The 13,311-nt window shown below is 48.7% G+C and overlaps 1 protein-coding gene across 1 annotated transcript; it reads left to right on the plus strand.

Moving 5' to 3' along the window:
- The first annotated feature begins 1,580 nt into the window (after nt 1-1,580).
- LOC125521697 (GDSL esterase/lipase At5g45910-like) lies at nt 1,581-5,364 on the plus strand. Its single transcript, XM_048686753.1, has 5 exons — nt 1,581-1,904; nt 2,649-2,864; nt 2,958-3,106; nt 4,413-4,689; nt 4,815-5,364. Exons 1-5 carry the CDS (start codon nt 1,655-1,657, stop codon nt 5,030-5,032), a joined length of 1,110 nt encoding a protein of 369 aa, XP_048542710.1. The 5' UTR covers nt 1,581-1,654; the 3' UTR covers nt 5,033-5,364.
- The last annotated feature ends 7,947 nt before the right edge of the window (nt 5,365-13,311 follow it).

The raw sequence follows: 13,311 nt of genomic DNA on the forward strand, positions 1-13,311 counted from the left end.
TGTGCAAGGTGATGCAGCCCTTCCTCAGCTTGAGACAAGCGAACTGATCAGTATTGGTCGTCCCTTGACGCCAATCACACAAGCAGCATCATGGGCAGATCGCCCATAGGAGGAAGATGAGCCACAGCCCACTGCAACTCCACAAGTGTCGCCCAAATTCCGTAGGCTTTGCAAAGGGCCAAGGGCTCAGGCTGCTGACGACATTCCGGCTGCATCAGCCGAAGAGCATGCAGAGATACCACAAGCTCCAACTCCCCCACACCAACAAGAAGCAGTTCTCCAGGAGAACGTGCCTGAGTCTGCAAATGTTGAGGCTGCCACAAACAACGCCGAAGCAAATGTGGAGCCCAACCCAACAATAGCTTCAGAAGACAATGAAGCTACTGCTCCTGAACATTCTGTGCCTGAGTCTGCTGCAGGACCACAATTCAACTATCATATTGCGTACAGACCCTAGGTCCAGAAGCCGATCCCACGACTGCCAAGGTTCCCAGGTCCTGCATCAGCTCCTGGTTCCTTCAACATCAACGGCTTCAGGGCAGATAACACATTTTTCGACCGCTCCAAGAACCCTTATTCAAGGGAACGGATTGTATCAGATAGGTTCTGGAGCCATCAACAGCGCAGCTATTATTCATGCATCCTTTACAACCAAGGCCGCATCTTTCCTCACAAGCGCCTTGAGGTTGAAGCTGTTGCTGGTCTGCCTGGTCTGGAAGAAGCACTGGATTGCTTCAAGCAAGTGGGTTTGCTGCCATTTATCACTGATGAAGAGCACTGGAACGAAGAGCTTCTGCTCCAGTTCTATGCCACTGTGCATATCAAAGGCTATAATAGAGATCCGAAGACATGGATTCTGGAGTGGATGACAGGCAATATCCATCATGAAGCCAATGCTTTTGACCTAATTGAGCTTACCGGCCTTCCCACTCCTGGCGAATTCTTTGAAGAAGGGTGCCAACTCCATGTTGAAGCAATTGAGAGCATATTTCAGCGTCCTGAGCTAGATATGAGTCAGATGCTCTCAATGATGAAGCCACTGCCTCCGAATGCACCCTATCCAACTAGGTTCTTCGTTGAAGACTTAGAGTACCTGCCCAGAACAATATATCATATCATAAGGCGGACTCTATGGCCTGTAAAGGGACACTCTCGATATGCTACAATTGATGGTGCAATGAAGACTCTCATCTTCTGCATTCTACATGGCAAATGCTTCAATGCACAGGATCTCTTCATCCGTCACTTTGCAGCGTCTACCTCAGAACTGTTTGGATTAAAGTTCTATGCTCCTTGGGTTATGAGGCTGATCAAGCTTCACTCTGCAATCTCCTATCAACCCTCAGCCCGCAACCATAGGATATTTTTGCCAGATGTGGACACATCTGCTGAAGCAATATATCCAGAGCCTGGCAAGCAACCGTTAAGTCTTCAAAATGCAGAACACCAGAGCTTCACTCAAAATATTGAAGGTGTTGAAGCTCTCTCCCGAGTGTATCCAATGGCCATGGCTGGCATATATGACCATGGCTGGCATAGTGTAATCTAACTTCCGCTGCATAGTAATAGGCATGATCCCATCTTTCCCTCTCTCTCTCCCGCAGCACATGCGCGTCGCCCGCCGACACCCACACCCACAGCAGCGGCAGCGGCAATGGAGCATCGGGGCCTGCTTCTCGTCCTCGTCGCGGCGGCGTGCCTCTCGGGCGGCGCCCACGCCAGGCACGCCAAGAAGTCGTACGGGGCCGTCTTCAGCTTCGGGGATTCGCTCTCCGACGCCGGCAACCTCATCGTCGACGGCATCCCCAAGTCGCTCACCACCGCGCGGTCGCCCTACGGCATGACCTTCTTCGGCCGCCCCACCGGCCGCTGCTCCAACGGCCGCGTCGTCGTCGACTTCCTCGGTACCTACCATTCCCTCCTCTCCTCTCCTATCCCTTCGCCCGCGAATCCCGCATTCCTGCGCCGGCCGCCGTCCCGGATGGATGGATAGATGGCCTGTAGCTCGTCCTAGCTCCCCGTGCCGTCCTTTTCCTTCTCCTCTTGGTCTTTTGGTGCAGTAGAGCTTATTTTATGAGCTTTGAGGTACCCCATGGAAATGTCTGTTTTTTTTAAAGCGCTTGATTTGGAGCCACAGCTAGAGCGTTTGACCATGCTCTGACCTTGGTCATGATGAAATTGACTCTTGTCTAGCGTGCTACTCCTACTCAACCAGCTAGAGTGTTCAAAAAATTTCACTTGATGCAAAGCTAATCAGGTAGTAGAAAAAAGGCCCAAGTTCTCCTTTCAGAGAAGAAGATAAGATAAAATTGAGTGGTAAAATAAGCTTGTAAAAAGAGCTGCTGCTTTGCAACAGTGAGTTATTGCTGCCTCCATTGTCTACTCTGCCACAGCAAAGTAGTGATTCGAATTAAAGCTCCTTTTCTTTTCCCTCTGTAAAGATGTAAAGATATACTACTAAAGCAGACCGAATTTTTTTACTGAAAGAACTTTGTGATTTACTGTTACCGCCAATTGACTAGTACGCCATTGCATTGCTAGACTGTGAATTGCTATGCGTCTTTTTCACAAGCATAACGAACATCACCACGTTGTATGCCGTGTAAAATTTCCTTTTTATTGATGGGAATCTTCTGTCAAATTTGCAGCCGAGCACTTCGGGCTGCCCCTGCCGCCGGCGTCGCAGGCGCATGGCAAGGACTTCAAGAAGGGGGCCAACTTCGCCATCACGGGCGCCACGGCGCTGGAGTACTCCTTCTTCAAGGCCCACGGCATCGACCAGCGCATCTGGAACACCGGCTCCATCAACACCCAGATCGGCTGGCTCCAGAAGATGAAGCCGTCGCTCTGCAAATCGGAGAAAGGTCCGGCGCCGACCCTCTTAAGCCTTTCTGAAATGTGATGCTACCGTCAGTAGATCTCAAGTTCAGACTTTCATTTTGTGGTGCCAACTGCAGAGTGCAGGGACTACTTCAGCAAGTCCCTGTTCGTGGTGGGAGAGTTCGGGGGGAACGACTACAACGCTCCTCTCTTCTCCGGCGTCGCCTTCTCCGAGGTGAAGACCTACGTGCCGCTGGTCGCCAAGGCCATCGCCAACGGCGTCGAGGTATGAAACTAAAACCCATGGAGGTAGAAATGTAGGGTCACCTTGGCATTGCATCATATAGAAGCCGTAGAAAATCCAACGGAATGCACACACACACATGGCCAAAGTAGAAAAGTAGCGCCAGGTGTGCAATGTACTTGAAGATTCCAGTTTCAGGGGGATCATGCAAGTGTGTCATGGGTGCGAATTCCGGGCAAACACACATCTGTCATACCTGGATGTTTGCTGGCAAGGTGGAATTCATGACAAACGCATGAGCGGCCGAAAAAACGGCGTGGAGACGATCAGGGGGCACGGATTATTCGGGCTGTGCCCTCGAATTGCCTTGAGACCATATAGATTTCAGTTCTACGAGGGAGTGTTCAGTTAGGAGACCGAGTAGTTTGGTTCAGTTTTTTTTCCCGAGTAGTGGTTTCGTTTAGTAGGTAGGCACAGTGTCACTACCTAAGCTTTGGCTGCAATGTGGTGTGGTGGTAGGCGAGTGATAGACTGATAGGGCCAATACACATTTGATTGGATTTGGATTGGATCTAGGGATCTCAGTATGATGGTTGCCTACCAACATTTGCAGACATTAAAATAGGGGCGATGCCATGTGACACTTTTGGTATCTTTCTCACAAGTGGAGAATCTTGTGACTGGGCAATTAACATGAAACTGCTATTGTTACACTGGTTTGGAAAAGGGGTCTTTTTTTCGCCGGCATAAATCAAACACCAGATAGATATTCGTGATGCCATGGGGTCTGTATTTTGGTCCCGGATAGAGTTGCTCCATCACAGTACATCAGATTGTTGCTTAGTGTAGTGGCACATGTGGTGTCCCGATGGGGAATTCGTGTCAATCTGACATGATTGCACAATGAAGAGATTGGGCATGGCTGGCAAAGAAGATGAGGAATCATCTTTTATGTGCATGGCAATCATGAAACGGCTGTCACATGACATGGCTCTAAAAAATTGGTTAGTGTCCAGTCCACACACTTCAATGAGAGTGAAAAGATCTTCAAAAATTACAGTACTGTCAGTGTTGCATTGCTGTTACTTATTAGTTATTAGTACTCCCTCTGTAAACTAATGTAAGACCTTCTGCAACGTTGTGCTGTTACAGAGGGCGTACTTCTCTGCTAAACTAGCTTGTCAGTATAATATAACGGTTTCAAACGGTTGTGCTGTTTGGAATATACTCCCTCCGTCCCAAAATAAGTGACTTAACTTTGTACTAACTTTAAGACGGAGGGAGTACTACTTTGTACACTAATTGTTTAGATCACTATACGACGCTCATTTTTTCATTGTTCTTTCAGAAATTGATCGAGCTTGGCGCGACGGACCTGTTGGTGCCTGGAATTCTTCCGATCGGGTGCTTCCCGTTGTACCTGACTCTCTACAACAGCAGCAAGAAGTCCGACTACAACGCGCGCACGGGGTGCCTCCGGAGATACAACCGTCTGGCCTTCCACCACAACAGGGAGCTCAAGCAGCAGCTCGACGCGCTTCAGAAGAAGTACCCGAAGACCAAAATCATGTACGGCGACTACTTCAAAGCCGCAATGCAGTTCGTCGTGAGCCCTGGAAAATTCGGTATGTGAAGATGGGTCCAAAGTTGCACGCTGACAGTAGTTATTCATCACAAGATCACCATACGATCAGCATGATTTATTTGGCATGTGGCATGATCTAACTGAAGAACCTGACGGCCGTTGCAGGCTTCAGCACGGCATTGCAGGCGTGCTGCGGCGCCGGAGGGACGGGCGCCTACAACTTCAACCTGAAGAAGAAGTGCGGCGAGGCGGGCGCGAGCGTGTGCTCCAACCCGTCGGCGTACGTGAGCTGGGACGGCATCCACATGACCGAGGCCGCCTACCGCATGGTGGCCAACGGCTGGCTCAACGGCCCCTACGCCTCTCCCCCGATCATGAAGTGAGAGTCGACATGGCTGGCCCTTAGCCGTGTACCTATGTATGTAACGTCGCTGCTGCTGCTGATGGTGATGGAGGGATCGGTGACATGCGGAGCGCTTCAGGCGCTGGAGATGTTAAGTTATGATATGATGGGAGGTTGTATAAACCGTGCCGGTATAGATATGTTTTCCAGCTGAAAAGCTCTAGTAGTAGTACAGATGTACGTACCTTGTATGACATGCTACCTGATTCTTCTTATTCATTTACCAAGACTTGCATAAGAATAAGTTATTAAATATTATGGGGACAAGAGGATGGGAAAATTGCGCATTTGCGCTCCCTGAACCGCGCTTTTGATTGTGCTGCTGTTTTCCCTCCTGGCCTCCGTTTGCGCAGAACAATGTATGGCTGTAATGACTCTGCGTGATGCGCGTGCAGAATTAAGCGTCTTGCCTTCGTTGAGAGATTTTTTCAATAAAGAACATCGGATTGAATTGATATACCGAGATGATATAACCGCATCCAAAGAATGTCCAGCCTATACATAACATGATGCACAAATTCAACAAGTCCAACACGGCCAAAGATAAACATCGTATTGTTGAAATTATTGGGCCTAGCCCATATAATAATTCAGATTTTTCTACTAATAAATTATTGTAAATCCCAGAGACCCATGAGACCCATTCATGAATGACAAGGTGGTGTGAAAAGTTTAGCCACACCCCGCTAGTGGAGAGTGTGTGAGGCCAATTTATAAGGGGAGTTGTTCTACATACCACTAAGAGCTTGAGAAGAGAGCACATACATGTGCGCTCCTGCTCCGCCCGCCACGCCTCACGTGCGTATCTTGTTTCGTGATCGAGTCAAGCCGAGCTAGGACCTATGCCACGTGTATGCGCTGCTTTATTTTTGTCACGCAAGAAAGAAGTTGAAACAATTAACGCATAAATGAGAGAACAAACTGAACAATTAGTGATGTTTATTGCGTCCGTTTCACTTCTACTAATGAGGGGTTGGTTTCATCTCTCCTATATAAGAGGTTGCTTCTCTACAGGCAGAATACACAACTCCTCGTCTCGTTCCAGAATCTTGCGTCGCCTACTTCTTTTCCATCTCGCTCCTCGGCATGCACCGGGGAATGAGACAACACACCTCCGAAGCCCCGCCTCTTGTGATCTGGTACGGGAGAGAGGCGGTCGGATTTGTGGGGAGTGCCCCTGCATGACTGCTGAATTCTTCTTCAACGTGGCTGCGAATGACGACGACGAGTTCCCCAGGGACGACTTATTCCCGACGTCAACAACCTTTTCGGCGACATGACGATCGGCACATCTGCATCTTCTGCCGCTGCTCTGTATGTCATCTTGTCCTCTTTGTTAGGATTAGGGTTTCGAGTACTACTAGTAGCAATCCATACAGATATGTTACTTGATCTCGATTGCACAACTAGTTTCAACAATCTTTTGCATGTCTCAATTATTCTCTCTATCATGTTGATCATCTTTTACTTATTGTTTTTCTGGATTAAACTAAACAAAAAATGCCTAATTATTTAATAATATAAAAACCTGATATGTGTAGGCAATTTTCTCCAATTGCATTGCTGCAACTTTCAAGTCTGCTACGTTTGAGGGTGTGAATTATACGAGGTGGCATGCAGGGGCAGTTCTTTGGCTTACCACCATGAATTGTTTTCATGCCTCTAAGGGCAAGCCAAAGGTAGAGCTTACTGCTGAACAGGAGCAAGCTTTCCAGTCTACGAACACCCTCTTTCGAGGTGCTGTTCTGAGTGTTTTTGGCGAGAAGATTGTCGATCCCTTCATGACCATCATGGTCAATAAAGATATGCGGGGTGCACTTGAGGCCAAGTCTGGGGTCTCAGACGTAAGAATTGAATTGTATATCATGGAATAATATCATGACTACAAGATGACCGATGACCGCTTCGTGGTTGAGTAGGCTCATGAGATTCAGTCGCTCACTAAGATACTTGATCATTTCAATTGTGTCTTATCGGACAAATTCATTGCGGAGGCATCATTGCCAAGCTTCCTCCCCTTGGATATATGCCCTAGAGACAGTAATATTGTATTATTATATTTTTATGTTCATAATTAAGAGTTTATATTTTGTGCTATAACTACTATAATCCCGGAATATGCAATTCAGTCAAAAACTCATATGCACGTGTGGAATAATGAACGGTAAAATTAGCTTCCTAATCTTGCCTGTAAGACTAGCTCAAGTGTTGTTAGTGAATATGTTTTCCGGATTTTAGGATATCGTTAAGTGTAACGATAGTCCTAAAACAACATTGAGAATATGACGTTGGAAGAACGTTCATATTGAATCGATCCAAACTTGTTTGTTATACTTCAAAATTATAACAGGGAGTGTTAACGTGTGTTTTAGTTTCTTAGACCATGAGAGTATCGTACTCAGTTATTACCGTACGGTGGACTTTGGGGTTGCTCAAACGTCATCTGTAACACGGTGATCATAACAACAACTTGCAGGTTCATCGGAAAGTTTGACAATGGACTAGATAGCTCGAGAGTGGAGTTTGCTTCTTCGATGATGAAGAGATATTCTTAGGGCCCTCTCGGTGTGACGACATTCATCATCGTCTGGCCAGACATAAATGCATATATTACGGGGATGCCGGCACATGTCAACGAGAAAAGAGAACAAAATCGGTAACGGAAAGATCAGTATAGTGAGCATGTGTATGACTCAAAACGATATCGATACATCTCACCTCGGGTTTTATAAGGTTCACGGGGATCGGATTTGTCTACTGGTTGTGTGCTCCGGCGTCTTCTGTTCTTCAGTTGTGTTATCTGCTACTCACTGTTGTGCGTGGTGGCGTTGCTTTGCGGAGGACGATGACTGCTCAGGTGCTTGCTCTTGGATTGCTGGTGGCTGATTGTGTTCATGCTCTTAAACGTCGACTATCGAGCATGGCGGATATGAGGTCAATGATCTTCAGAGTGCTTCGTGTGTTGTTTTGCGTACCCAGCGACGTCTTCAGTTCAGGGGTGTTGGTCCATGAGGCCTTAGTATGGATGACTTCCCGTCCGTCAAGGAAACCGTAAAAAAAAAAAAGTTTGCCGGCTCAAGTGTGGAGCAGCGACGGTGGCGGCAGCGCGTCATCTACTTATTTTTCTAACACAGTACACATACAAGCGCTCATACATACACATATACACTCATCTCTATGAACGCACACACGTACACCCTATTTTTATGAGCACCTTTGAAAGACTGAGCCGGCATATCATCTTGGAATTTGCGAAGTCACCTAGGTGCCTCATCGTCAACGGAAACGTCTCCTCCCACTGAAAGCGCATCACCGAAAATCTTAAAATAAATCCATAAATAATACAAACACCAGGAATTGAACCCTGATTGGCTGGGGATATCACTGTCCCTCTAATCATCCAATCACAGATTGGTTTCCAGTTGTTAAAGGTGGTGGACTCCCCAGAGATCAACTTGTATTTTTCTTTTTTATTATCAGGGGTGTCGTGTATGTTGGAGTTACTTCAGTATATTGAGTTGTATGCTCTTCCATGAAAAAAAGTACAACCGATCACATCCTATGCTTTAAACACAGTACAGACGTAAACACTTATATAAACATGCATACACTTACCTCTATAAACACACACACGCACTATAAACACCTCCGAGAGACTGAGCCAGTCACATCTTATGCTGAGTACATAGTCCTCGTAAAAAGGAAGAGAAACATGCTGAGACAGACTGCCGATTAGATGTATCGTGTTGTATAGTACGAACGTGCCGGGCGTCTCCCGCCTGCCAGCCATGCGTTTCCTCTTCCCGGCCCTCACCCTCTACTACCCCTCAGATTTCGCGAAACGCAAACGGGCTCGACTATTCCTCGCGTTCAGCGAGTCGAGCCTTCTAACTCGCTGAAGCGAGCGAACATATGAGCCAGCCCACGCGCGGGGCAGCACATGCCTGTTTCCTTTTTTTTGTGTTTTGCTTTTATTTACTTTAAATGTTGAATAAGTATTAAAAAATGTTGAACAAGAATTAAAAAATGTTGAACAAGTATTTAAAAATATTGAATAAGTACTAAAAATGTTGAGCAAATATTTGAAAAATGTTGAATACATATTAGAAAATGTTGAACGAGTATATGAAAAATGTTGAACAAGTATTAAAAATATTGAACACATATTTGAAAAAAATGTTGAATAAGTATTAAAAAAATTGAACGAGTATTTGGAAAATGCTGAACAAGTATTTGAAAAATGTCAAATAAGTATAAAAATATTGAATAAGCGTTTGAACAATTTTGAAGAGTTATACAAAAAAATATTGATCACTTATTAAATAAATATTGATCACGTATATAAGAATGTTATGAAAACACAAAGAAAGAAAGAAAATTTAAAAAATGAAAATTAAAAAAGAAACAAAATAAACCAAAGAAAAAAGAAAATAAAAAAACTGTAGAAACAAATGAAAAACTTGGAGAAAAAAAATAAAAACCAGAGAAGAAACAGAAAACCAAAGAAATAAAACTTGCACTTTCCCTTCTAATAGTCTAATCTGCAAGCAAGGAGCTGAAGATGTTAAGCATCTCTTATTTACATGTACGCTAGCTGTGCAGATATGGACTAACCTTGGAATTTATGAATGCATTACAGCACATATATTAGCTGACCGGTCTGGTTCAGAAATTCTTGAACACCTAATCTGCAGTGTCGGAGGTGTAATGCCCGGTACACAAGCAATTGGCATCAGGGAAACAATTGCGGTCGGCTATTGGTACATCTGGTGGCTACGACGCCAAGTAACGCACGAAGGAAAGGTATACCCAACTGGAAGCAGTGCAATTTCAATCCTTGCCATTACTGGGAATGCCTTAAGGGTGAGGAAACAGTCAGGTAATGTTGTGGAAGAAAGATGGTCCAGACCTGAACCAAGAATAAATAAATTGAATGTTGATGCTTCCTACCACTTGGAAGAAGGTACAGGAGCAACTGCAGCAGTCATCAGAGATCATAACGGCTTCTTCGTAGCAGCTAGGCGCGTTTATTTAAACCATGCGGCCGATGCTACAACTGCTGAAGCAATGACTTCGAAGGCTTATCTCTTGCATATTTTTTGGGCCTTGATAATATTGAAGCGGAGTCGGATTCTCTTGAGGTGATCAACTTCTGCACCGGCCAATCGCAACTGTGGGATTCAGCGGCGGCTATTTACGCAGAGTGTGTTGATTTAGCCAATCTAGCCGGAAAGGTCAAATTTAAACATTGTAATAGGGTAGTGAATGGTGTAGCTCATGAGCTTGCTAAGTTCAGCTTTTTGAATAAACATTCTGGTAGATTGGATGATATTTTTTTTTAAAAAAAAGGAGGATGACCCCCGGCCTTTATATCTGGGCGATGCATACGGCCACTTTATTAATTATTATCACAAAACCTTACAAAGCCATACAACAGCAAGACTAAAGCCACCGTCTAAGCAACATCTGTCGTTACACCTATCCAATTGATGAAGGGGCACAGATAGTCTGGGCCTAATACCAAACAGACATTGCAGCCAAACCTAAACATCTAAGACCTGAGGTCCCAACCAGGACGCCTGCCGGGTATGGGGCACCTACCAGTCCGGCGCACTCCTCAACCAGGACGCCTGCCGGGTATGAGGCCGCCGCAGCCACCTGCCACAAATTCATCTTTAGAGCTATACTGTTGCATGTACCGTGCCAGGTCTCTCTGCCATCGACGCCACCACGACGCCCGACAGCGCCGTCCTCCTGCGCGAGTCCATCCTCCCACAGCGAACTCTGAATCTGCACTGCGCCACGCCGTCAAGATCCGTCGCCATCAATGTGTAGGATGAAGCACCGCTCCACCAAAGAATCCGTCCTCTGGTCCCTCGATCACGTGTGTACCTCCAAAAATGACGCCCCCAAGGGAGGAACGACACCAGAGCGCTGCCGTCATCCGATCATCCGATCTAGGGTTTCCCCCGGAGGTAGCAGAGAGTGGCCTTGAACTTCTCCACGGCGATGCCTTCAAGAAGGGAACGACGCAGATAGCGCCGCCACCGCCGGCCTTAGCAGAAGCCGAAGGCAAGTTTTCACCCAGATCAATTCGAAGGAATCCAACTCTCGTGCACGGGCCGCCGTCACCACCAGCACCACCAGGCAGACCCTGGAGTACCGGCAGATCAGCGAGCCACCGGCACCACCGCATCCAGATCGCCGGCCACGCCGGGCCGCCGCCATCCTCCGCGCCGTCCGGGTCGGAGACGAAGCTGTCGACCGCGCACAGGGACCGCCGCCGCCTGCACACGCCGGAGCGCCGCCGAGATCCCAACGCCCGCCATCGCTTGTCGACGCCAACCGCCGCCCGAGCACTGGCGCCACTGTGGAGCCATCAGATCGGGGAGGGAGACGTCATGCGTCGACCACCCTCGCGGACCCCGTCGCACGCCCGAGCGCCGGCGCCACCGCGACGCCATCAGATCAGGAGGAGGAGGAGCCCGCGCCTCGCCGCCCCACGCAGACCACGCCGCCGCCATCACCACAGCGCCACCAAAGGGGAGCCCCGCAGATCCGCCGGCGACCCGACCTGCCGCCGAGCCGAGCGCCGCCGCGAGGGTCGGCCGTCCCGCGCCGCCCAAGAGCCTCGCGAGGAGGGAGGGAGCCCCGCCGCCGTTGACGCACGCGCGGGCTTTGCCCGGCGGAGTCCCCTGACGGCGGCGAGGGAGAAGGAAGGCGAAGGAAGGGAGCGACGGCGGCGGCGATCTAGGGTTCCGCCCAGGCCGCTCGCGGGAGCGGCACGGGGGACGGAGCTTCAAGCCATGATATGCATGTTCATATCATGGTAGATGGGACGATGATCCTCCAAACTTCTTATTAGGAGGATTAGCGAACGATGTAATCATTATTTTGAGTTTAATAAAGCTTGTCATGATGGTCTTTCCTAAAAAAAACATGAACTCGAACTCAGCGTAGTGGTTAACTTAGCTAGCTTTTTTTTCTTTGAAAAAATGGACTAGTGGGCCGGCCCCACACTGCAGCGCATGAATCGAGAGCTTCCCTCACCTCTCGCTTAATGCGAGAAATAGACGCCGCAAACGCAAACGTCCACGATTCACGTTCAGGCCACGACGGTAAAACGGACACAAAAAGTCAGCCCAACGCACCAACCCAAACGGAAGAGCGTCTGCTTTTCGTTTGTCTGCCGACCCATTTCCGGTCTAAATTCAAGCCTCATTTGCATTGGCATGGACACCAAACGAATGCACGTGACGCCCGACTACTCTCCCCTGGACTAGTGGGCCGGCCTGACACTGTAGCGCATTAAGCGAGAGTTGCCACGAACGCAAACGTCCACGATTCACGTTTGGGCCACGGCGGTAAAACTCACACAAAAAGTCGGTCCAACGCACCGATCCAAACAGACGCGTGTCCACATATCATCCGCCTGCCGACCCATTCCAGGTTCAAATTTAAGCCTCATTTGCGTCGGCGTGGACACCAAACGAATGCACGCGACGCCCAACTACCCCCCTGGACCAGTGGGCCGGCCCGACACTGTAGCACATTAAGCGAGAGTTTCCCTCTCCTCTCGCTTAACGCGAGAAATAGATGTCGCGAACAAAAAGTCCATGATTCACGTTTGGGCCACGGCGGTAAAACGGACAAAAAAACCGGCCCAACGTGCCGACCCAAACGGAAGCGCATCCACTTTTCATCCGCCTGCCGACCCATTCCTAGTCCAAATTTGAGCCTCATTTGCATCGGTGTGGACACAAAACGAATGCACGCGACGCCCGACTACTCCTCCCCCTGGACCGCCAGTTGGCGGCACAACCACAATCATTCCCCCCCACTTTCCCAAAAAGCTACCGGCCTCTCTCCATGGACGACGTGCTGACCTCGACACCGCCGCCAGCCTCGCCTCCTGCGGCCTCACCTCCGTCGCCTCCCAAAGGCAAGCCCCGCGCGCCCCGCAAGACTGCGGCGCCGCCGAAGAATAAGCATTTGACGCCCAAGGAGCGGGTCTTGTAGTCGGCTAAGAGGAAGGGTCGAAGGCACGCGAAGGACCGCAATCTCGAAGCCGCGGCCCTTTCCGCCGCCGCACAACAGGAGGAAACCAATGCCCGAGTGGCCGCGGCAACGAGGGAGGCCCTGCTCTACCTAGGGTTAAACACTGGCCATCACGGGCTCGTCAGCGCCGCTGTGGCGGCAGCCAACACGGGCTCATCGGCATTACCTCGGGTGGTACTGCCAGAGTTGTCGCACGCTTCT

This window comes from Triticum urartu, chromosome 7 (assembly GCF_003073215.2).
Source record: "Triticum urartu cultivar G1812 chromosome 7, Tu2.1, whole genome shotgun sequence".
Classification (NCBI taxonomy): domain Eukaryota; kingdom Viridiplantae; phylum Streptophyta; class Magnoliopsida; order Poales; family Poaceae; genus Triticum; species Triticum urartu.

What these genes read in the sequence shown, in the direction of transcription:
- LOC125521697 (XM_048686753.1), top strand. Translation starts at nt 1,655, where the DNA reads ATGGAGCATCGGGGCCTGCTTCTCGTCCTCGTCGCGGCGGCGTGCCTC. An exon ending in CGTCGTCGTCGACTTCCTCG is followed by an intron (nt 1,905 to 2,648) that starts GTACCTACCATT and finishes TCAAATTTGCAG; the next exon opens with CCGAGCACTTCGGGCTGCCC. An exon ending in CGTGAGCCCTGGAAAATTCG is followed by an intron (nt 4,690 to 4,814) that starts GTATGTGAAGAT and finishes CGGCCGTTGCAG; the next exon opens with GCTTCAGCACGGCATTGCAG.